This window comes from Osmerus mordax, chromosome 4 (assembly GCF_038355195.1).
Source record: "Osmerus mordax isolate fOsmMor3 chromosome 4, fOsmMor3.pri, whole genome shotgun sequence".
Lineage (NCBI taxonomy): Eukaryota > Metazoa > Chordata > Actinopteri > Osmeriformes > Osmeridae > Osmerus > Osmerus mordax.
In genome coordinates this window covers 18806842-18829460 of record NC_090053.1, presented here as the reverse complement: position 1 = coordinate 18829460, position 22619 = coordinate 18806842, and the positions used below count along the sequence as shown (strand labels likewise).

The following is a 22619-nucleotide window of genomic DNA, read 5'->3' as shown; positions in this document are numbered from 1 at the left end:
TCGAATACTATGTATACTCTGACTGTTGTAGTCATTTCTTATTGTATGTGTTTTATCTTGTATTTGTCTGTCTTTTGTTATGTTTTGTATTGTGCTATGGACCGTTTTTTGTGTGTCCGGAATAAAGAAATAATAATAATAATATGTATACCCCATTACAAACGAAACCCAATTAGTGGAGTTAACAATTTATCAATCACTGTGCCTTGGCTGAACAACATTCTATTATTAGACTAATAACTGGGCTTGTGTATGGTCTATCATGGACACACCCTTGCCATGTGGAGGAGGTCTGTTCACGTGGTAAAGGCTGCAGGCAGCCCTGGACGACACTGACCGACATGATGATGATGATGGTGATAGTGATGATGACTGACGTAGTTGTCATGGAAATAGGTCATCACAGCAAGAGGAGGGCCCAGTAACAGGCAAAGCCATACCATGCCGTTGCCATAGTTTCCCCTAAAATATCGTCCCAGGCAGACAGATACCAGGAGCTATCAGGAGAGAGGGACAGATATGAAATAGATCTTGACACTACCACAAACATATATTAGTCATATTTGTCATGTGGAATGTTTAGCTCCTAATTAAAAGAATCATTACCCACTATGTTGGCTAACTGTGCCTCACCTCAAAGACCATCGTGAGGAAGATCCACAGACGACAGTTGTGCAGTGGCAGAGCCACCATATACTGTGAGTCACAGAAGGAAACATCAATCAGAACCTTCTCCATGCATTTCTGGGTTCACCTTTGGGGCTTTTTCTAGTTTAGTCTCTGCATTCACTTTAGTGTCAGGAAACATTCAAACGAACAGATCTCAAATCATTCTGTGCTGGTTTCAGTCACATGTACATCCCTCCAATCCTCTCCCACCACTGTCCAAATACATGCAGATATGTTTCTATGTACGCAATGTTTTTGTGGCTATCTTGTTGTTATAATCAGTGACCTATGCACTTTGTAAAGCTCTCTCTTGGAAGTCGCTTTGGATAAAAGCGTCTGCTAAATGAATAAATGTAAATGTACGAACATGTCTCTATATACAAATATGTTTCTAGACTGTATGTTTCTAATCCTACCTCACACAAGGCAGCAGCCAGCAGGAACACCAGTAACTCTGCCTGCTTGGGAGACACCTTGTGCCTCAGCAGTGGCGTGTACAGATGTCTTCATATGTGTGATAGAGACACAGTCATTCAGAAGAAAAAAGAGAGGAAAAAAACAAAATAAAGTGAGTGACGGCGGAAAAGACATACTGGATGTGAAACCTCTTTTAGATACTGTGGTAGACTAGGCCTATTGGAGAGTCACTTGTACCTGTTTTTCCATTTTTCAAAAGGGAGAATCCAGTTTCTCCAGAAACTAGCCAGTGTTTGAGCATTCCTGCAACGTAATAGAGGGCATTAATCTTCAAAGCCACATACAAGTGGACAGATGCAATCTGAGGGTATGCAGGAATGTCACTGACCACCAATCCCCATAGAACTTGCGGTCCCCAAAGCATAACAGTTCAGCGCAGAAATTCAAGTAGGAGTGAGTGAACAGGAAGAAGAATAGGAGCCACAGGAAATGCGTAGGGGCCTGTCAATGAAATTGGACTGTTACCATGGTTACCGTCTCTTTTTTAGAGAACACTAAGTACAGACAAGAGAACACACTAACATATAACACCCTTACCACAAGCCCCACCAACATTCCAACCTGACCGGTGAGGTCCATATTCTGTAGAAAGGAAATTTGTTGAAATTGTGTGGAGAAAGTTGGGTTTATATTTATTTTGTGTGCACTGACTTTCAGTGTGAAGAAGACATGTTTAATATGGTTCACTCACAGAGAAATAGTTTTCTGACTGCTGGAAAAGGGGTGTCACCCACTGGGGGATACACAAATACACTCAAAAATTCAGAATGAATACAAATAAATAGACTACAAATGTGTGGCATGTGGCTTTGACTATCAACAAAACACATACATCATAATGTAACAGCTTGACGTACACATTACCTGTTGGACGATTCCCACCATGATCTGCGCCAGGAGCACCTGGAAGGACAGGCTGTTACCATGGAGAAGCTGCTTGTACAGTTAACACATCGATTCAACCTGGAACAGCAATTTCAGGAAGCTACCTGGGTAATGTGTCTGGTTTTATTTTAGTAAAAAAAAAAATGCTTTATCTGTTTTGTATGTTTGAATGTTTATGGTCTGAAAGACTTCCCAATAACTGTCAATAACTCGCTTCATAATTAAATGATAAATAAAGCAACACTCTCTGGGATGGTAAAGCAAGATGCTGCAGGTAGTGAAGAGGCCTGGTTATGTCAAATCTGGTCTCACCATCTCCATCAACCTATGCAGCAGGATGTTGATGCGGACCCCAGGGGTGGAGGGGAACTCTCTCTGGTAGCATAGAGTAGGCGCCAGAAGGAAGTAGTACAGGTCTGACAAGAAGTAGAATGTTACAGACAGCATTAAGCATATTAGGTACAGGAACCTGTTTTAAACAGACACCATAACACACATAAACCATAAATACTGTATAATATACAGACAATAATAAATGTTCTCACGTTTAATTGTTAGGTGTTCCGGGTGTTCCTCTGTCAACAGTATGCTACTCTTTTCCATTCCTAAAAATAAATAAAAACAGAAAAGAGTCATTTCTGAAATGAACAAGATCAAGTCATCAGCAGCTAACAGGTTAACATTTTATAGTAATCAGAACACTTAAAAGATAGCTAAATACGCTCTACAGAACCATTCGTGAAACTGGATTCTTTATTAGGCAAACTGCTCTGTTATATCAATAACCTCTAAAGGGGTAAGAGAGTGTGCTGTAGCCCAGGTCCTCATCAGACAGACCTGAACAGATCACATGCTCCTGGCGGTACCATCTGTTGGTTTCCTGGTAGGAGTACAGCTTGAGACCCAGTGTGATGTAGCTCCACAGAGAGAAGAACGCGCCCCCTAGCGGACACATAGGTTACCTTTCAAAGGATGAACAGCAGCCCTCCAGAAAATTCAAAGGTAAGTTACTGTGTGCGTGTGTATGTATGAGAGAGATATTCAAGTATTTAAAGCACCTGTGGATATTGAGCTGTCATAAAGAATTACAAGAGAAGGAAAGAGAGCCAGCAGTCCCAGGTTTGCAAGGTGCAGCCAGTGGCCTGTGCTGGAGGACAGCCCACCCTGTCGAAGAATCATACACCTAATGCTTGCCTTGTATGGGGTAGGGTTAGGAATGTGTTTGTGTGGGATAGGGTTCGAAGCCTGTTTGTGGAGGATAGGGTTGGGAAGGTGTATTTGTGTAGGCCAGGGGTGGAAATAAAAAATGATCTCACCTTTTGCAGTCTCCGTTCCAGTAGCAAAGCTGTGATCGCAAACATGTTAGCAGCTGCAGTTGAGAGGATGCAGGAAACAGGGAAGAAAGAGAGGAGACGGGGGGGGGGGGGGGGGACTTGTCTTTATCTGAACCTGGGGAAGAAGACCAATGTCGTATTCCCTGTTTGGGTTTTTATATATATACAGTGGTGGTGTCTAAGCCTCACCCACCCAGTATGAGGTTGACAGATGGCCAGTTGTAGTTGTCCTGCATGAGGTGCTCCAATACCTTCCTCAGGTCAATCAGGAAACCATGTCTAGTCAGTAAAGATTGATGAGGGGGGAAAACAGGTTACATATGCATCTGTGTGTGTTTACATACTGTGACTAAATGTAAATGTACATAGGTTGGGGAAGGGGTCTCCTACTCACTGTATAAAGTTCTCCAGGAAGAGATGGGCGTGAGTCAGGATCTGAAAAACACACAGGTGTTACAGAGAGAGAGAGAGATACATTTACATTTAGTCATTTAGCAGACGCTCCTATCCAGAGCGACTTACAGTAAGTACAGGGACATTCCCCCCAAGGCAAGTAGGGTGAAGTGCCTTGCCCAAGGACACAACGTCATTTTGCACGGCCAGGAATCGAACCAGCAACCTTCTGATTTATAGCCAGACTCCCTAAACCGCTCAGCCATCTGACTCCCAATGATAGAGGGAGAGAGAGATAGGGAGGGAGAGCTAGAGAGAGGGAAAGAGAGAGAGGGGGGGGGGGGAGAGAGATACCTACCAAGAGGATGATGATCCAGTTGAGGATGCCTCTGTAGTTGGTGAAGCAGCTGCTGGAGCTCAGCAGGGAGTCCTGGACACTATGGCAGCTAGAGTCATACGACAGTAGTCAGTCTCATGTTCACACGCGTCTAAACCACCAACCACCTTCCCCCTTCTCTGACTGTATATTTATTCCATCCATCCAGTCATGTGTCTTATCTCGGTGTAGTGAAAGGGTCCGATTTAGAACACTGGTTGTACTTGTGGCTGTATAAGTGTGGGACAGTACCAGAGCATGTCCATAGCTGAGTGATGTTCAGAGATGTCAGGGTCACAGCTGGTGTTACTGTGGTAGAAGAGGTGTGCTTCATCATCTTCGGTCTCTGGTGGGGAGGGGGAGGAAGAGATTTGAGGGTGGTCTATTCCAGACATGTCAGCCTGCCTCCGTGCAAGCAAGGTCATCACCTGCACATTACAAACACACAAAAGAATTTTGAGGAAAATGCTTTCCCATGAAGGACATCTCATCATCTCATCACGTACTTAATGAATGATAATATAGTATGTATGTTCATGTAATAATGTCCACCGGTATACGCCCGCATTCGTGGCTTAACATTGATAGTCTTCGGTTCCACAAAGACACTTCCAAGGTAATGTACAGATATTCAATGCGCCAATATCGCCTCCTAGATGAGACTCAGAATAACGATGAACCGAGTCATCTATCAGTCCATATATCTGCCAACAATTTGCTTAAAAAGCCTATGGCTAATCAAAGAAAATACATTTTGATTGTATAACTTTGGATTTGAGTATATAAACAGCAGGGGGAATGGACGAAACGTTTATGGATGAATGAAACCATCTCTGAATGAAAGTAAACGAGTTTTCTGGATATTGACTGCACACTACACATGATTTTCCTTACCTCAGTCAGAAATATTTACGGTGCAGAAACTGACCACGGGTGACTCATTACGGTTAAGGATGGTCGATACTGCTGTCGTTGTAAATACGCTTGAATAGATGTTCATCACGGTAATATTAAAAGACCTTCTTTGGTGGTCTCGACCCGGCCCTTTCTATGTCTGTTCCGATATAGCTGACACTCCGGCTTGGAGGACGAATGATCAAACTAGAGTGAATTCCTCCATCCTGACATCCACACGCAAGACGAGTGCGAATGTTTTGTGCTTATGCTACTAGAATTGAACATTGTCGTGACCGGACTCAATCTCTTCGGTCAATATTGCCTATGTTGCCCAGCCTTTAATGGTAACCTTTGGATAAAAGTGGTCATGGTTCATTGTTACATATTTTAAATAAAAGATTTTTAAAGGGTTTAAAAAAGAAAACTGAATTAAATTGATTTATTGTAAAAAAAACATTCATTTTTATTCACAAAATAAACTATTAAAAAAGCATTGTCCCAAAGACCAAAACAGGATGGTAAACACATGAGAGCAATGGACCTGTATAAACATGCTTTTACAGGTGCAGCTACAACCAGAATGCATGACCTACAAATATTGTTATTTTTTTTTCCAGAACTACCTAGGCTAGTAGAGGGTGTCATCATGTAACTGTACTGTAGCAATGTAGACCCAGATCCATCAAGCACTGTCCAGTCTTGTTGGATATCATGAAGTAAGTGGAGGTGAGTTGGACATGGGTCTGGTGCTAGTTGATGGTGAGCACGTCACTCTGGGTCTGGTGCTAGTTGATGGTGAGCAGGTCACTCTGGGTCTGGTGCTAGTTGATGGTGAGCACGTCACTCTGGGTCTGGTGCTAATTGATGGTGAGCACGTCACTCTGGGTCTGGTGCTAGTTGATGGTGAGCACGTCACTCTGGATCTCGTGGCTCAGCTGCGTCTGCAAGTCGCTCAGCTTCTTCTTCAGCACGGCCAGCGCCGACATGACGATGGTCTCCGGCCGCAGCGAGCCGCACGACTCCACGTTGTAGTAAAACCTGCCGACAGCAGCATGGGACAGACGGACAGAGGCCAAAGACGTATTCTTCAGATACGGTGCATGTAGATGTAGGGATCCTGCTCTGATTTCCAGTGTTACGTGAGACTCTCATCCTGATTGAAGACACAGTGTAACAGCAGCACACTGACTGATACTCACCTCTCTGGCTTGCCGTTTGGATCATACGGCGCCTCCACCTCGTCCTCCTCGATCTCTGAGTACTCACTCTTGGGCCTAAGACAGACGACAGCTCCAGTCAGGTATGGGGAAGTTTATGCATAGAACACTCTAAACCCTGGAAACTATGGTCAGTGACTCTGGCTAATGTCACTGCTCAAGCAGACATCATTCAAACGGGGCCGTACCACTCCTCAGGTCGCGGGAACACGGTGTGTCTCAGTGCATTGTCAGGGTCATACTCAAAGGACACCCCCGCTGTGGGGTTCCATTTGGCATGCTCCTTGCCGAAGCCCTTCTTAGCGTAGGCTCTGAGACGTAGCTCCTGGCCCTTCCGAAGCTTCACCAGGATTATGTCTGACAACAGAAAGGGTTAGCATGGGACAAAGTGACGTCAGTCAGTGACAGGCAGTGAAGCACAAGACTCTCAACTAAATACTGGATAAGGAACCAGCAATGAAGCTTGACTTACCGTCCTGTTCCACGTAGTCATTCGGATCATTATCTCGACTCCTTGAGGTCACCTGAACACAGTAAAATACACAAGTCCGTCATTGTCTTGAAAAGTTATTCTTTTTAAGGAGATCCATGTCTGTCTGGGGAGTCAGGTGGCTGAGCGGTTAGGGAATCGGGCTAGTAATCCGAAGGTTGCCAGTTCGATTCCCGGCCGTGCATAATGACGTTGTGTCCTTGGGCAAGGCACTTCACCCTACTTGCCTCGGGGGGAATGTCCCTGTACTTACTGTAAGTCACTCTGGACAAGAGCGTCTGCTAAATGATTAAATGTAATGTAAATGTCTGCACTACTCTAGGCTGGCTGGCAGCCCTGTTCCCCCCTGTGGAAGGTATCCCACTCACTGGGATGACTCTGGGGTTGTTGGAAAGCAAGTCCCGGGAGGTGACATGGCGGGTCTGGTCCTCAGTGCAGCGGACGTCCAGTGTCAGCTCCACAGAGCACTCTGGACAGAAGTCGTCACAGGTACAGTCCTAGGGGAAAGGGTTGTCATTATGTTTTCTTTAATGCAGGTCTGGTGGAGTAATTGACTTTCAGTGTATGAGAGAATTAAATGAAGCAGAGAGGGTGTGTTTATGTGTGAGAACGATGGAACTGTTCATCAAGTGAGTACTCACTCTGGAGTACTGCATCTTGTCCACAATGTCATCACTAGTGAGGGGGATGAGCCCTGAAAGTGAGAACACAGAAAATCTGGGTGAGAACATTATTTCAGAACTAGGTGGATGAACTACCTGGATGTTCTTGAGGGTACTGAGGTTTTAGATCACTGTGAAGTAATTATACATACCCACTCTGTGTGCAATAAACTCATCATGGAGCACAGAAGAATTAGCATCAATCTGAATCCAATCTATAGCTGAAAGAAGATTCATGCAGGAAGTTGAATATAGTTGATGACTTGTTTCAGTGTGTGAATTCAAAAGGTGTGAGAATTGTGAAGGTCTTACCTATTGTGGCAACTTCCGACATAAAGACGCGGCGAATAGAATTGGCAACCCTGTAAAATCACCCAGACAAATTAAAGGGACAATCAACCTTATGCTGCTTTTTAATCCAAGGAAAAGGTGGGACATTTAATAACATCAGAACACGCCGTATGCCTTAAACTCTATGCATTCATTCCAGTCAGCTACCTAGCTGGTAATCGGACCACTTAGCTAGAAACTGAATATCTTGAGGGTAGATAAACGAGCCAACTAATAAATTAAAATGAGTCTGAATGCAGCACTGTTTGGGTGGCTAGGAATATCCATCCATACAGCGCAGGTAGCACAAGTTCAGGTCCCAGTCAGTTGTCTCACCTGCTCTTCTATGTGCTCAAAAATAATGACCGTTAAACTTATATTATAACAGTACAAACTGTAACATTTACCTGTACTTCGGACACTGTAGCCCAATATTCTATTTAAAAAATAGTGCTAGCTATCGTAATGTTACCGTAAATGACAGTCTAGCAGCTATTAGCCTTGCTAGCTAACCCCAACGATAGAGCTAGCTACGGACAGTATTCAAACAGCTAGACTAGCTGAACATAGAGCTGCAAAAAATTATATATGTGAATTCTTACGCCAGGTCAGTGTTTTCAATTACAAATTTGACATTTTCGTCAGACAATTCTGTGATCTTCACGGTTGGCTGGTTGGCATACGGCATGGCTCAAAACAAAACATGCAATTTACAATAACGTCGGTTCGCGGTCTTGCTTGCATCACCTCTACGTTGGATAAAAGATGAGCCATGTAAGATTCAAGGTTTGAAGGCCTAGAGCCTACGAAGATATTCATTGGACAAAAATGTTAAATGAGATCAGTGATTGGCCATGTGGATGAACTGGGCGGTTTCTTTTTTCATATCCGAGTCATACATTGCCTCACAATGTTTTTCACAATAAAAGCCTCGGTCAAGAAAGAAATTACGCGATTATCTATTAGGAAAAGTAATTGATATTTCCTGTATAATAATAATAACAACAATAATGAAATGTCCAACAATTTATCAGTAATTAATCTGTTTATTTAGGAACAGTTTATGAATTGGAAACATGTCAAAAACAATGCACAAAGCACATTTATGTATCCTTTCATACAACAGGAGAATCTGGGCTAGGAGTGGATGTGAGGGAAAACCGTTTAAAACTTTAGTCAAGTGAAGCCTCATCGAAAACCACTCATTGTCATATGCACAGATCAGACATCTGGCTCAGTGGCCAAGTAAGGAGAGGCCTAGACAACACCAACCCTTATAGTATCACAGAGACATGCCTATGTGGCTGGCTCAGAGAAGCTAGGCTTTATGGAGTGTCCCACAGAGAGAAGGGATGGAGGAGGGGGGGATGGTGGGATAGACAGATCCATGTTAGTTCATCGTCTCTGGTTAACTCCGGTTAGATTCTTCAGCTAAGCACAGGAGTAAAATATACTTCAGATTTGGATGCATTTACAATCAGAAAACAACTTAAACTTTACAATTTTTAAAGACAGTACATGGAAATCCAATTTTGAACGTGGATGTGAAAACAAGACCAAAGATCAAGATGATAGCCCCTAAGATGTACAGTATTTTGCTAATCAGAGAAGCACTGAGCCCTGCGACCTACAATAGGACCACTCACCGTCACTGCAGCTCCCATAAGCCCCTGCACCATGGCTTCACCAGTAGACTTCACCTACAGGGCAAACAATTAAATATGGACATACAACTTAGAAAAAGTATATACATTTGAGACAAAAAAGTTATCAATATTATTTCAGTTATTTTGAGTAAAAGACATATTTCCCCATTAGATACCTGTTTGGCTGTGCTGGCCATGTTGACTACATCCTGGATGCGGTTGTCGAGGAAGTTCCAGGTGTCCTGGAAGTCAGGAGAGGAGTCTTGCACCATCACCAGCTCTGTGGTGTTATAGATCCCAGTCAGAGCGGCGCGTTTAGTGTACCAGTTCAACTGAGACAAGGAAAAAGATTGAGGAAACCCATGGAACAATGGCTAATCAATACGAAAGGTACAAAATGAAAACTGTGTAACAACACCATAGTTAAATGGTTAGGGTAGAGCATTTCTGACAAGGAGAGAGAGATTGTGAGCGAGTGAGTGAAAACCTTTGCCGAGGCAGGCCTGATGTTGTTGACTTGTGGATGAAAGGGGGAGAGGAAGAGAGGGGAGGGGTTTGAAGGCAGAGAGGACCGACTCACGTCTGTGGAGCGGTCTCCAGCATAGTACCACATGTCATCCACCAGGGTGGAGAGGTGCTTCAGACTGTCTGGGATGTTGTGGGGGAGCAGCAAGATGCTCATTGCCTGGAGAGATGGACAGAAAAAGATGCACTTTTTACTGAAATGTTAACATATGAGTATAAGAAAGCAATATTTTCATTACTGTGTCTGGTTGATGAAAAACTTAATGGATATAGTGGCAAACTGGAGATACTGTACTTCTGAATGAAGTACGAACTGGTGAATTTAGCTGGTAAAAAGCTTACAGAGACTTTTAAATATATCATTTTTAGTAATTGTTGTATTCATACACACACACAAAGAGAAGAGGTCACTCATTTATTAGCTGGCTAACATGTATGTTGTGAGCAATATACTGTACCTGTGGCCATGTCTCAATATATGGGGCCAGCATCCTCAGTCTGGTTTCTAAAGCATCTCTAAGAAATTCTGCAGTTTTCTTTGGCCTGCAAGAGATTTACAACATAAGCACAAAGTACCTGAAGGACTTTCTTCCTTCAGGTCATCTGTCTGCTCAACTACAAGCATTAAAATACTTCTGTGTGTTCACTATTTTATTTTTATACAGTCTCTTTTTAGTCTCCTTTTATTTTATTTTCATTTAATTTAAGTGGTTGCAGGTACACATGTCACTGCATATTGTACCATGTATAATCATGTATGTGACAAATACAATCTTTGAATCTAGTATGTGCATTCAAACCCAAATCACCATTTTGTTTATTTTTACAAATCCTACACCAAACCAAGCTTTTGAAAATTGAAAGAGAGAGAGGGAGTGTGTGTCATGTACTGTACGTACTCTGCATGGCCAAGCTGGACCTGGTTATGTTGCTCAGCTAGTATCTCTGTCAGCTGTGCATTACACTGAGAGATGAAGTGGAGGACCAGGTCTCCTGCCCCGTTGTGGAACATCCCAGTAGAAGCAGAGGACAGGCCTATGGTCTAGTTAAGGCAAAAACACACTTTTAACAATATGGATTTCCATGACATCACATGTGGTGCACCAACAAACACACACACACACACACCTCAGCCCCTGCAGCAATGGCCTCCATCGACCAGCCATGTAGTGGGACAAACTCCAGCGCCGCAGTGAGGACTCGCGCCTGCAGCTGCTCCTCAGTTTCATACTCCTCACTGTGCTCTCCGCTCTGATCTGCGTAGCTGCACAGCCACCGCCAAACACAGAGACATCCAATAGCATCAAGTTGGGCCATTAGACCTTTCTTTCTGGTTATGAGTTGCTTAGGGGTCATGAATCAAGTCACATTACTTTACAGCATTAAACATTTACTGTTGTAGTGGCAAAAAATGTGTGTTCTTTATCCTGGTAAACACAAATAGGGTAATAATCAAATTATTACTTATTGGGTTGTATCAATGTGCAGTGTCAGCATGCCATGACCCTGTCCTGACCTGGTGTTGGGCTGGGGAGCCTCTTCAGAGACAGGGTCAGACCCTGGGGCTTCCTGTGAAGAAGTGGTGCCGGGCTCCTGCTCTGCGTGACTAGCCTGGTAGTGCTCATGGAAGGAGGCGGAGGTGGAGGAAGCAGGGTCTTTGTCAGACTTGGAGTCCTCCTGGAGCCTCCGCAGGGCAGCACAGTGGAAACCTCTCAGGCCAGTGATTTGAGGACTTACAGTGGGGGCTGTCGGAACCACAACTGAGGGGACATCACCAGAGTATAAGGTAGGTGTAGATAAATATGAATGTCACTGTTTTTCCCTGACTTAATGGCCTTTCAGGCTGTATGGAACTATTATAGTGACTTGTTTTTGATTGATTAAATAAGGTGTACCATAATCATAGTTAAATAAAAAGTACGTTATTAGGGTTAGGATCGTTAGTTTGACAAAAAGGCACGGAAGCCTGCTGAACGCGCACACACAGACTACATGCTTGAAAGTAAACACCAACAGGCGCTGAAACTGACATTCTAGGAGGACGCACCCCCGATCTATGCCTTGGTTCTTGGTGTAAAGGTGGACCAGCTCTAACAGAGATCTTTCCGCTATGGCCACGTTTAGTTTGGAAAGTAAGTGTAATACTTGCTTGCAACGAGGCAACGTTATGTTACCTAATATTTCTGTCCTTCATGATCACCTTCTTTGACAAGTGACATTGGTGGGCTAGGTTGGTAAGCAGTGGCAAGAAAGCCCGAGACTAGATAAGATTAGTGGCGACAGCATTAAGCTAGCTAAACCATAAACAAGGCAAACCTGTACCTTCGACAAACGATCTTATGGCTTACCGCGGCTGAGCCCCCGCAGGACTCCCACTGCTCGAAGTCCTCTTAGCAGCGCCGCCATAACAACTTGCACTAGTAGCTAAAGAAGGATTTTTTTAGACACCAATTGAGCGTAGGATTTCATGCGACACTGAAATCGTGAGTGCGTTCCAAGCTAACTACAGTCACGTTCGAGTCTTCAGTCCCTAATATAATGTTGTAGTGTAGCCTATCTGTTAATGTTTCTGGTGTTTTAAAACTGTAATGTGTTGTAGTGTTCCCCAGTTATATTGTTTTACAACACATTATCGTTACATTTACGTTATTTCAAGGGTCTAGTAGCTCTACGTCTTGCCTCTAGGCTTTCCGTAACTCGCCGCACATTGATGACGCATCCGGTAGCCTAGGCTAGTTGTTGTAGCTAAGGTAGCTCTACATATTGCATCAACCTGTAGAAAGTTTGGAAATCGACATGTCTGCAAATTAGTGTTAGTCGCGCTGTGTGTGGATTATTTATAAATTTATTGTCATCATCGTTGCTATTTCTCCTTACTGTGTCACACAACTACGTTGCCGTCGTTAACTCACGCTAGTTTGCTAGCCTAGCTAACTTGCGGGCCACTCGTCGTTGTGTCATCATACATACTAGCCCAGTAGTAAAAAGCAAGCGAGAAGGGAACACACGCCGAGAGATAACAACACGTTAGCAAGCTGTTTTAACATACGTATAGACGATTCTGTACGATAAACAAAAGGTGAGACTGAACAATTTCTGGCTCGTGTTATTGGCTGTAATATTTATCTGAAATGATCTAATTTCCTTTTTAGCTATTCGCCGGTATTGTAGTCAAGACAATTCACCACCCTATTGTTGCCTTGTCATGCTTGGGGGTGTTTAAATGAGCACTCATTTGTGTTACACACTCAGCTTCCTAATAAAACAATACACCAGAGAGATTTCATGCAACATATTTTATACTTAAAGCTAAAAGACGGGGTACAACAAGATCATGTTCAGTTTGTTTCCCTTACAGCTCATGTGACGGGTGTAATCAGCTGCGCAGCGGACTGTGCTGCTCCGTCATTGTTGGTCTTATGTGAACTCTTACGTGATAGCGTACTTTACTAAAGGCTGTTAAAATGTGCGTCTCCTTTCTCCCCTGCTACTGTAGAAGGTGTATTCATGTACTACGTGCTAATGGAATCAGACTATATACCTTATAATGTTGTGCTGTTTGCAGTAGCCATGGCAGACATTGGCATCAAAGCAGGAGACCGTGTGCTGCTGGTGTGGGCCCAAACGTCGTCCCCAGAGACCCTGAAGGACCTGGCAGGGAACCTGAGGGCCATGGTGGGATCTGGGGGCAAGTTGGCACTAGAGAACACGGAGAGATTGATGATGTGTAAGTGTAACATCCCATGGGGTTCTTGGGTTTAGTTTTTTCAACACCTGTCTGCAGCTTACACATGTTCCAACTTCCCTCCAGCCTCCCATCCAGCATCCAGTTATGACTGGGTCCTCTCCGGTCTGCTGCCTGACGGCTCGTCCGTCCACAGTTCAGAGGCACTGGCAGAGATGGCCAGAGTTATTAAACCTGGGGGCAGACTGATCCTGGAGGAACCAGTCACAGGTGAGATGGATAAAGACAGGGAGGACTCAGCACATGACTGAAAATCTAAAATCAGCATCAAAGCATGTCTCGTACCTAGTTACATCCCTCATGATCAGCCAGACTAATCTCAAGTTTGAACTATGACCCCTCCTCTTAGGAAGTGAAGGCCAGAGTGTGAGGACGGTCGAGAAGCTGATGTCAGCACTGAAGCTGTCTGGCCTGATGTCTGTGACTGAGGTGTGTCTCTGTAGAGGGTCTATTACCAGTACAGGTCTGGTGGATCAGTAAAGCACATTGCTGATTTCTGTCTTTTTTTTTCCAGGTGAGCTCGGGCCCTTTGAGTTTAGGGGCAGTGTCTGCCTTGAGAACAGCCACTGGGTTTGAGGGAAACACTCTCTCTAGAGTCCGCATGTCCGCATCCAAACCCAACTTCGAGGTGGGCTCCTCCAGCCAGCTCAAGCTGTCCTTTGGCAAAAAGACCCCAAAACCAGGTAGGTGGTACTGCTTGCTCTTTTCCTCTCAGATGCTCTATATAGGGAGTCAGGTGGCTGAGTGGTGAGGGAGTCGGGCTAGTAATCTGAAGGTTGCCAGTTTGATTCCCGGCTGTGTCAATTGACGTTGTATCCTTGGGCAAGGCACTTCACCCTACTTGCCTCGGAGAGAATGTCCCTGTACTTACTGTAAGTCGCTCTGGATAAGAGCGTCTGCTAAATGACTAAATGTAAATGTAAATATAGAGGATGTTTATGCTCCACTGTCCTTTGACTATGTTGAACCTCTGTCTGTGCATTGATATGACTATCCATTGTTTATTTGTCTATTCTTGTTTGTGTTTCAGTAGAAAAACCTGCTCTGGACCCCAATGCTGCAAAGATGTGGACCCTGTCTGCCAACGACATGAATGATGATGATGTGGTGAGTGTGTGTGTTTATGTATGGCCCCTTGCTTGTGACTCGTACAAGATGACCAAATGTAGTTGAGTTGGCTATATTTCTGTTTGATCTCATCCTGTCTTTTCCCTGATCCAGGAACTGGTGGATTCGGATGATTTGTTGGACGCAGACGACCTAAAGAAGCCAGACCCCACCTCCCTCAAGGCCCCCTCATGTGGTGACGGGACCACCAAGAAGAAGAAGGCCTGCAAGAACTGGTGAGACTGAAGCCTTCTGTACACAGCCTGTTCAAGGTGGGAATGTTGCGCCACTATGACACAGTTCTAAAGTCTAAAATACAGCATAAAAGGTACAAAAACACAATGTGGGGGGGGGGGGCATACGTGTTGTACGGGTATTAATCTCTCAGGGAAGGTAGTCACAGAGACGAATCTACGTCTATAAAAGGGAGAGAACAACAAGGACAGCATGACAGGACCACACACTAGATGCAAGCGTCACACCTGATTCCAGAATACTGGCATGCTATCTAAAATCACACACAGGATGGCATAATGCAGCCTTTGTTTGGCTCAGTGTAAACAAAACAAAGCTGGCGTAATGAGGGGGTCTTTTTTTTACGGCAATACTGTGGGATCTCTGCCACATTCTCACGGAGAGACTTTGTTGATGTGACTCTCTCTGTTCAGCACCTGTGGTCTTGCTGAGGAGTTGGAGGGGGAAAGCCAAGGAGGACAGAAAACCCCCCAGCCCAAGTCTGCTTGTGGAAGTGTGAGTGTTCAGACCAACGACACCATCACACATCAGTCCATGTTTCTTCATATGATTCTGCTTTGACAGGCCTGCTTGGGGTGTGTGTTTGGAAGGTTGAGTTGTGTATCTCCAGTCTCTGTTCTGTTTGGGTGCAGACAAGCCTTACCAGCTATGCCCCTTCCCTCTCCAGTGTTACCTAGGCGATGCTTTCCGCTGTGCCAGCTGCCCATACCTGGGGATGCCCGCTTTCAAACCTGGTGAGAAGATCCTATTGGACAACACCAAACTAGCGGACGCTTAAGATCACCCCCTGCCTCATTTTTTTTATGACTGCATTCCATCCCCCCCTAAGAAACACCGTAGTCAGGGGAACCCTGTTTCATGCACCGGGGGCAAAAAGAGGATAGCACTGTCCCTTGGCTGATTGTAAGATACCAATAAAGTTGTAATAATTGTAATAAATTAGAGGAAGAGCCTCCTTGAAGAGTCAGAACATGTTCTTAATACCATGTTGTATATATTCAATAAGGATTTTGATTTATTTTTCCAAGTTGCCATCTGATTTAATGGACAGGTGCAAGTAATTTATGCCTGTCAGTTCACAAATTGTATGTTATTTACTTCTGTATAGAATTTAAAAATAAAGTTAATCAATGTCAGTATTTTGAGAGAAGTTTCATTTGAATACAGGAATGACACTTCTTTCCAGAAAATTCCATTTAATCGGGGTATGACACTAGCAGGTCAGTTGGATTTAAAGAAACTTTTTTCCCCATCTCAGTTTCTGACACACAGCCAAAAAAAGATGTACAAACACACAGGTCAAGATGAGAATGATAATTTAGAGGTCAACAATAATAAAATAAAAACTGTCTAACATTCTTTAGAAGTATTTGACTTGTCCTTGAGTCATAACAGTGTAGTTTTTGATCCTGTACACAGCTATCCTTGTCTTCAGATCCTCTCCACACGAACACCTTTCCTTGTTTACTTGCTTCCTAGCCTTGCTTTCTGCTAGCCTAGAGAACGTGGTGTGAACAAGGGAATGATCTCCTTCAGTGGGGTACTGACAGGGAGGCATGAAGGACTGAGTTAACCTCAGACAGTTCAGGTAAGTTCTTCAGATGTACTGGATCACTGCAGCTCCAAGTCCATCTTGATGTCTCCGAGACTGGGCTGGAAGGTGAAGCTGTAGGTCAGTGAGGAGCGCCCATCCCCTGAGCTCTCCAGGGGGGTCAGTGAGGAGCACCCATCCCCTGAGCTCTCCAGGGGGGTCAGTGAGGAGCGCCCATCCCCTGAGCTCTCCAGGGGGGTCAGTGAGGAGCGTGCATCCCCTGAGCTCTCCAGGGGGGTCAGTGAGGAGCGCCCATCCCCTGAGCTCTCCAGGGGGGTCAGTGAGGAGCGCCCATCCCCTGAGCTCTCCAGGGGGGTCCTAAAGAAATACACAGCCTGTCTGCGGTGGAGACTCCACTGACATTCACCCTACAGAGGAAGAGGAGAGGTTCAAACGTGTTGTCAGTCATGACTGCCGATATCCCAAACAAAATCCTACAGTAAGAGGGAGTTGGAGAGTCTCCGTTAAAGGGGTTTTCAGTCCAAATAAAGACTGTACATAGCTCAGAGGATGCTCCAAACCATATGTAATTAGCAACAAAAGGATTATTTTAAGGATGTTCAAATCCTTAAAAGCCTAGGATTGGATGTTCACCTGGTCACCGACTGGTCCCGTCAGGCCCATGCTGACTGTGATGTCATCAGTCAGCTGGAATTCCATCCACAGGGCAACGCCATGGCAACGACCGCTCCTGGAAAGTGAGAAACAGAGAGTCAGACAATGAGCTGGAAACAACAGAGTAAAACCTTTCATTCCAGGCACACCACAGCATACCTATAACACAGTGTGTGTCTGATTTCACCCCAACAATTTGAGGCAAAGCGTGTTTGAACTACCTCTTAAGTTGAACGGATCCTTGGCTGGTGATTGGCTGCTGGGGAACACACTGCGTGAAGTCAAAGGTCATGACAGGCGTGGGTGTGGTCAGGGCACGGCAGGGGTACTCCCACAGAGGGTGAGGCTCTGCTTCACGAGACTCTCGGAAATCCATCGAGCGCTGAGAGAGAGAGGGGGAAGAGAGAGAGAGAGAAAGGGTTGAGACTGGCAGGGGAAAGAAGCGTGTTTTCACTGTGCAACGCAGGGTGAAAGAGTGAAGATCGTATGAGGGAAATGAGGCCGGTGATGTCACCTGAACCATGTCGTCCATGGGGCCAACATCAAAGCCTTCGCATGTTCCGCAGGGAGCTCGTATTCTCCACAGGTCCTGGGGGAGGAGGAGAAGAGAATGAAGACTCAACTGAAACAAGCTCTGTAAAATGTCTTTCATCTGTAAGGACTATTCCTCTCTGTTGGGCCATCCCACCTCGAACTCCACAGCGAGCATCCAGAGGGTGGCAGAGCTGGGCAGGATGGTGGCGCCGGGCCGCAGCAGGCCTGCCAGGGAGGTGCGACAGTACCAGAAGAACAGGGAGTGCCAGGGTAGCAGGCTGGTGCTGAAGTAGGGCTCCCCCATCAGAACTGAAATCTACACGACAGATAGGACATCAGCAGTTGTGGGATATGACTGACTGACTCATTATGGTGGAACCTCTTCAGCTGCTCTATTTGATCAGTCAAGTGGTTAGTCAGCAGTTCTCTGGTACCTGCTCTCCTCCCAGGTCAGAACTGGACAGCTGGTCAGCTCGGATGCCCAAAACCTGGACCTTTCCCCTCAGGGAGTTGGCGTCCAAAACCTGAGGAAATACCTCCGTCACTACATCAAGGCCACACTTCTGGAGAGAGAATCGTTTGGGAGTGTGGGCTTGGGAGACTGAGGGATGCTAAAGATAGTGTGCCTTCCTCTCCACTCACCTGTTCAATGACCTGCTTTGACATTCTAGAATTTTCCAAACTGAACACCTGCATGGACACAGACAAAGAGAGTTCACTTTATGGTCTTGATCGAATATTTGGACATTGGAAACAATCACAGACAATCCCAAATCAGAGAACGGCTGATTCCAGAGTTAAAGAGAGCAGAGAGGGGACTGTACCTTCTTAGGCCCCAGCATGTGAGCCAACACTGGGAGTAGACTCCCATCGCTGACTCCTACACATACACTGTCTGCGTTTACAACCTGCAACAGTCAGAACCCCTCCCGTTACTCCAGCATGTCTGTAACCAGGATGTCAGTACCATCAATATGATTCGATTATGTAAATAAACAACATCCATGACTCTCTTCACGAAGGTGATTGACCAATGCCCACTTCCATCCCATAACACTCACTGAGCGCAGAGCGGCGACGTAGCTCTCTGTTCTGTGCTTGTCGTTGAGCTCTCCGAAGCGTGGGCGTGTCCAGACCAAGTGAGCCTGGCAGGTGCAGCACGGGCGACAGGGAGGGGCCTCAACCCTGTTTCCTGATTGGCTACAAAAACAAAACACACCCATGACCACCGAGGCAGCAGGAACACAACGCACACAACAATAACCATTTGCGTCGAACGCAGAATTTCAGATGTTGAATTCAGGATGCATGTACGTATTGCACGTACCATACAGCCACTGTTGAAAGGAATCACTCACCTGGCTGAGTCCAGGCTGTACCACAGGCTGTAGTCGTCATGGGAGACGGTGAGGCTAAGCTCCTCCCCCTGCACCACCGTCCTCTCTGCAGGGAGGAAGTACACGCTCTGCATCCAGTGATCCCGCCACTGTCCACATGCCACATTCAACCAATCAGTAATCAATAATCACCACTCAGCTCAACCTCCTTCTCATTCTTTTTCTCGGAGGATATTTCTTTCCTATCGCGGATGGCGAGTGTATTTACTTCATGATCTGATGGCTGTCGTGGTAAACTCTAGTTTTAGTAAAGTGTCTTTACAGGAGGCCAGGCCTGTACTCACTGGAGCGGAGCGGGGTTCTGGGTAGGTCCAGCTGGGTGCCATGGAGCACACGATGGTTCCGTTGGGGTCCATGTCGATGTCCCACCAGGACAGCACCACCTGGGCCCGGCCGCTGGACTGGGCTGGGAAGCCGGAGGAGTGGTTCTGAGGGGCGCTGCTCACTGGCTTACTGAAGTCCACACTGAGGGAGGCCATGGAGAGGGCCTCAGAGGGTGTCCATGTGTGTATGTGTCTAACAAGAACTTGGTGCAAAGAGGTCAGTGTGTGTGTTTGTGTGTGTGTGTGTGTGTGTGTAACTCATGTGAACAGGGTACAGAGCGGTCAGTGTGTGTGTGTGTGTGTGTGTGTGTGTGTGTGTGTAACTCACGTGAACATGGTGCAGAGCGGTCAGTGTGTGTGTGTGTGTAACTCACGTGAACATGGTGCAGAGCGTTCAGTGTGTGTGTGTGTGTGTGTAACTCACGTGAACATGGTGCAGAGCGGTCAGTGTGTGTGTCTGTGTGTGTGTGTGTAACTCACGTGAACATGGTGCAGAGCGGTCAGTGTGTGTGTGTGTAACTCACGTGAACATGGTGCAGAGCGGTCAGTGTGTGTGTGTAACTCACGTGAACATGGTGCAGAGCGGTCAGTGTGTGTGTGTGTGTGTGTGTGTAACTCACGTGAACATGGTGCAGAGCGGTCAGTGTGTGTGTGTGTGTGTGTAACTCACGTGAACATGGTGCAGAGCGGTCAGTGTGTGTGTGTGTGTGTGTGTAACTCACGTGAACATGGTGCAGAGCGGTCAGTGTGTGTGTGTGTGTGTGTGTGTAACACGTGAACATTGTGCAGAGCGGTCAGTGTGTGTGTGTGTGTGTGTGTGTGTGTGTGTGTAACTCACGTGAACATGGTGCAGAGCGGTCAGTGTGTGTGTGTGTGTGTGTGTGTGTGTGTGTGTGTAACTCACGTGAACATTGTGCAGAGCGGTCAGTGTGTGTGTGTGTGTGTGTGTGTAACTCACGTGAACATGGTACAGAGAGGTCAGTGTGTGTGTGTGTGTGTGTGTGTGTGTGTGTGTGTGTGTGTAACTCACGTGAACATTGTGCAGAGCGGTCAGTGTGTGTGTGTGTGTGTGTGTGTAACTCACGTGAACATGGTACAGAGAGGTCAGTGTGTGTGTGTGTGTGTGTGTAACTCACGTGAACATGGTGCAGAGCGGTCCCAGGGGGGTGAAGCTGTGGGGCTCCACCTGGCTGAGCTGGATGTCGCAGACAGAGTGCGCTCCGGCACAGCGTGCCACCTCCGGAGGGGGCAGCAGCCTGGCGCCCCCCACCTGTAGAGGCTGCAGCTGCGCCCAGCTCCACAGCAGCTCTGACTCCACCAGCTGGGCGTAGACGGTGGCCCGGTGGGGCACAGCCTCACAGCCGTCCTAGAGGCCGGAACAGAGGTTATACTGCTGGCTATCACAGCCTCACAGCCGTCCTAGAGGCCGGAACAGAGGTTATAGTGCTGGCTATCACAGCCTCACAGCCGTCCTAGAGGCCGGAACAGAGGTTATACTGCTGGCTATCACAGCCTCTCTTTTGTTCCGTCTTCAACACATATACAGACACTGCATCCTTACATTAGTATTTGGATTCAAGTGCTATTATAAGTGTGCGCGCACACATACACACACCTGGACCAGGTGGATGTGGGCATGCTCATAACTGGGCAGGGCCCCTTCTCCTATCAGCTCGGTGTCGAACAGCTCTGTGACTAGGATGTTGGCTCTGGTCAGCATGTCTCCATCTGCAATCCCACCAAACACACTGAACATCAGCGAGTGTGCTTGTGAAACACTGTACGCATGGATGCTTGTGGCAGTATTTCTGCATGGGTGGGTTTGTGAGGTCGCTTCATCCCGTTACTGACCTGGACCCACGGTCACCTCAGTGGAATGCTTGTTGATGATCTTGATCCGGTCTGAGAAGCCGTTCTTCTCCACGATGCGCTGGGCTGCCTCTGCCATGGGCTTGAAGACCTTCAGGGTCGTCGGACAAACGTCAGCAAACTCAGTGTCTTGTGACACGTGGAATACATCCCCAGCAGTAGACAAAAAGGACAGTGTTTTTCCGTTTTACAGTGTTTCCACATTCCTCCATCAGCACCTCAGCAAAAACAGACAGACAGGTATGCAGGCAAACACAGACGAACAGACGGACGGACAGACGGATGGACAGATAGACAGACAGACCGGCACCTCTCCCACAGATATACTCATGTATGTCTCCTCAAATGTTCCTCTGCTTGAGCTGGTGTAGAATATCAGTTACAGTCCTACTCAAGGAAAGCTGGTACTGCAGAGTTGAGCTGAGTAGTCATTTAGCATTTAGAGTAACAGATACTAATTCAGTACAGCACTGCTTACCTCCACAGCATAGCACAGGTCTGCCCCAGCAGTGAGAGCCATCATGGAGAGAAGGCCCGTCCCTGTGCCAATGTCCAAAACGATCACCCTCTCACCTCTAGCCTTCACCCTGGCAACCGCTGCCCGGATGCCCTGGTAGTACTTCTCATTCTGACAATCATTAGCAACAGGGTTAAAAGTCAATGAGTTGTTTTGTTATTTCATGTTTGCGCTTGGGACTGGGTTAGCCTAAATCAAGTGCCATACGTCTAGTTTCAAAACTCACCCTGTCATGGTCGTGCAGCATATCGGCATAGCAGGACCTGAGAGACACAAATCCAGTGATGACAACCTACTGGCTCACAACCTCGCCACAGGTGGCCATCAGTACTCACGCTGTCAAGACCGGGGCTTCAATAGTATATAGGCTTGCTATACACTGATATACACACGGTGGTAAAAGTCACAACGCTACACTCGTACTCCACTAGGACAAGACACAATGTTACATTAGTGGTTGTTTCATACATGGAACAGACTGGTAATCAAGCTGGCTAGCAGCATTGGTACCTCGCTATCTCTTGGTGGTAGTCGTATTCCTCACTCTCCTCCACCCAGTCCAGTGCACCAGTGGTGGGGTTGGCTCTGCCACAAAAAGTCTTCATTGCGTCGGAAGACTAAAATGAATTGGAAACAGCCTTTTTTGTTCTGTAATTTAATTTAATTCTAGACGTTTTACACTTATGTCCCTGCTCGATACGACACTGGCTTAAAGCGGCATTGCTTCCATGAGGGCAGACATGTTTTTCCCCAATACGTCACAGG

General features: G+C 46.2%; 5 protein-coding genes across 8 annotated transcripts; 1 reads left to right on the top strand and 4 right to left on the bottom strand.

Annotated features, from left to right (window-relative positions):
- Window positions 1-40: 40 nt before the first annotated feature.
- On the bottom strand, window positions 41-4529 carry LOC136942276 (diacylglycerol O-acyltransferase 1-like). Its single transcript, XM_067235128.1, has 16 exons — window positions 4387-4529; window positions 4117-4204; window positions 3760-3800; window positions 3559-3644; window positions 3348-3400; window positions 3090-3195; window positions 2869-2973; window positions 2344-2447; window positions 2011-2049; window positions 1838-1879; window positions 1684-1728; window positions 1475-1587; window positions 1324-1389; window positions 1086-1173; window positions 634-696; window positions 41-497 (listed from the first exon to the last, which is right to left on the bottom strand). Exons 1-16 carry the CDS (start codon window positions 4527-4529, stop codon window positions 297-299), a joined length of 1383 nt encoding a protein of 460 aa, XP_067091229.1. The 3' UTR covers window positions 41-296.
- A 927-nt stretch (window positions 4530-5456) lies between these two features.
- Window positions 5457-8484, bottom strand: polr2c (RNA polymerase II subunit C). Its single transcript, XM_067234745.1, has 9 exons — window positions 8333-8484; window positions 7713-7762; window positions 7553-7621; window positions 7380-7432; window positions 7107-7235; window positions 6721-6772; window positions 6437-6605; window positions 6231-6305; window positions 5457-6069 (listed from the first exon to the last, which is right to left on the bottom strand). The coding sequence occupies exons 1-9, from the start codon at window positions 8416-8418 to the stop codon at window positions 5925-5927; spliced, it is 828 nt and encodes a 275-aa protein (XP_067090846.1). The 5' UTR covers window positions 8419-8484; the 3' UTR covers window positions 5457-5924.
- Window positions 8485-8756: 272 nt separating this feature from the next.
- Window positions 8757-12341, bottom strand: coq9 (coenzyme Q9 homolog (S. cerevisiae)). The gene is made up of 9 exons (XM_067234220.1): window positions 12250-12341; window positions 11418-11661; window positions 11030-11165; window positions 10801-10943; window positions 10360-10444; window positions 9957-10061; window positions 9553-9708; window positions 9377-9430; window positions 8757-9161 (listed from the first exon to the last, which is right to left on the bottom strand). The coding sequence occupies exons 1-9, from the start codon at window positions 12305-12307 to the stop codon at window positions 9126-9128; spliced, it is 1017 nt and encodes a 338-aa protein (XP_067090321.1). The 5' UTR covers window positions 12308-12341; the 3' UTR covers window positions 8757-9125.
- Window positions 12342-12601: 260 nt separating this feature from the next.
- On the top strand, window positions 12602-16141 carry ciapin1 (cytokine induced apoptosis inhibitor 1). 3 transcript variants are annotated; one of them, XM_067234223.1, is made up of 9 exons: window positions 12602-12980; window positions 13467-13628; window positions 13713-13856; window positions 13996-14075; window positions 14161-14329; window positions 14680-14753; window positions 14868-14989; window positions 15422-15503; window positions 15676-16141. In XM_067234223.1, the coding sequence occupies exons 2-9, from the start codon at window positions 13472-13474 to the stop codon at window positions 15784-15786; spliced, it is 939 nt and encodes a 312-aa protein (XP_067090324.1). In that variant the 5' UTR covers window positions 12602-12980; window positions 13467-13471; the 3' UTR covers window positions 15787-16141. The 3 variants fall into 3 exon arrangements, with proteins under 3 accessions (XP_067090324.1, XP_067090323.1, XP_067090322.1); XM_067234222.1 differs by having other exon boundaries at window positions 12604-12980; window positions 13470-13628; window positions 14677-14753; XM_067234221.1 differs by having other exon boundaries at window positions 12606-12980; window positions 14677-14753.
- Window positions 16142-16185: 44 nt separating this feature from the next.
- prmt7 (protein arginine methyltransferase 7) lies at window positions 16186-22561 on the bottom strand. 2 transcript variants are annotated; one of them, XM_067234218.1, is made up of 17 exons: window positions 22365-22561; window positions 22081-22117; window positions 21816-21965; window positions 21320-21428; window positions 21084-21196; window positions 20605-20834; window positions 19430-19610; window positions 19107-19234; window positions 18810-18948; window positions 18573-18656; window positions 18391-18438; window positions 18183-18272; window positions 17903-18064; window positions 17729-17803; window positions 17436-17596; window positions 17194-17290; window positions 16186-16967 (listed from the first exon to the last, which is right to left on the bottom strand). In XM_067234218.1, the coding sequence occupies exons 1-17, from the start codon at window positions 22457-22459 to the stop codon at window positions 16620-16622; spliced, it is 2247 nt and encodes a 748-aa protein (XP_067090319.1). In that variant the 5' UTR covers window positions 22460-22561; the 3' UTR covers window positions 16186-16619. The 2 variants fall into 2 exon arrangements, with proteins under 2 accessions (XP_067090319.1, XP_067090320.1); XM_067234219.1 differs by having other exon boundaries at window positions 22081-22281; window positions 22365-22437.
- Window positions 22562-22619: the final 58 nt, after the last annotated feature.

Excerpts from the sequence above, each read along its gene's own strand:
- LOC136942276 (XM_067235128.1), bottom strand. The coding sequence starts at position 4,529 with ATGTCTGGAATAGACCACCCTCAAATCTCTTCCTCCCCCTCCCCACCA. Across the intron at positions 3,801-4,116 it reads ACTGGATCATCATCCTCTTG|ATCCTGACTCACGCCCATCT; the intron begins GTAGGTATCTCT and ends TGTGTTTTTCAG. Across the intron at positions 2,974-3,089 it reads TGACAGCTCAATATCCACAG|GGGGCGCGTTCTTCTCTCTG; the intron begins GTGCTTTAAATA and ends TGTGTCCGCTAG.
- polr2c (XM_067234745.1), bottom strand. The coding sequence starts at position 8,418 with ATGCCGTATGCCAACCAGCCAACCGTGAAGATCACAGAATTGTCTGAC. Across the intron at positions 7,433-7,552 it reads GTTTATTGCACACAGAGTGG|GGCTCATCCCCCTCACTAGT; the intron begins GTATGTATAATT and ends TCTCACTTTCAG. Across the intron at positions 7,236-7,379 it reads ACAAGATGCAGTACTCCAGA|GACTGTACCTGTGACGACTT; the intron begins GTGAGTACTCAC and ends CCTTTCCCCTAG.
- coq9 (XM_067234220.1), bottom strand. The coding sequence starts at position 12,307 with ATGGCGGCGCTGCTAAGAGGACTTCGAGCAGTGGGAGTCCTGCGGGGG. Across the intron at positions 11,662-12,249 it reads CCTGCGGGGGCTCAGCCGCG|TTGTGGTTCCGACAGCCCCC; the intron begins GTAAGCCATAAG and ends ATGTCCCCTCAG. Across the intron at positions 9,709-9,956 it reads CTGGAGACCGCTCCACAGAC|TTGAACTGGTACACTAAACG; the intron begins GTGAGTCGGTCC and ends TCCTTGTCTCAG.
- ciapin1 (XM_067234222.1), top strand. The coding sequence starts at position 13,472 with ATGGCAGACATTGGCATCAAAGCAGGAGACCGTGTGCTGCTGGTGTGG. Across the intron at positions 13,629-13,712 it reads CACGGAGAGATTGATGATGT|CCTCCCATCCAGCATCCAGT; the intron begins GTAAGTGTAACA and ends ACTTCCCTCCAG. Across the intron at positions 15,504-15,675 it reads CCAAGTCTGCTTGTGGAAGT|TGTTACCTAGGCGATGCTTT; the intron begins GTGAGTGTTCAG and ends TTCCCTCTCCAG.
- prmt7 (XM_067234218.1), bottom strand. The coding sequence starts at position 22,459 with ATGAAGACTTTTTGTGGCAGAGCCAACCCCACCACTGGTGCACTGGAC. Across the intron at positions 18,273-18,390 it reads CAAAGCAGGTCATTGAACAG|GTTTTGGACGCCAACTCCCT; the intron begins GTGAGTGGAGAG and ends GTATTTCCTCAG. Across the intron at positions 18,065-18,182 it reads CTGACCTGGGAGGAGAGCAG|ATTTCAGTTCTGATGGGGGA; the intron begins GTACCAGAGAAC and ends TCTGTCGTGTAG.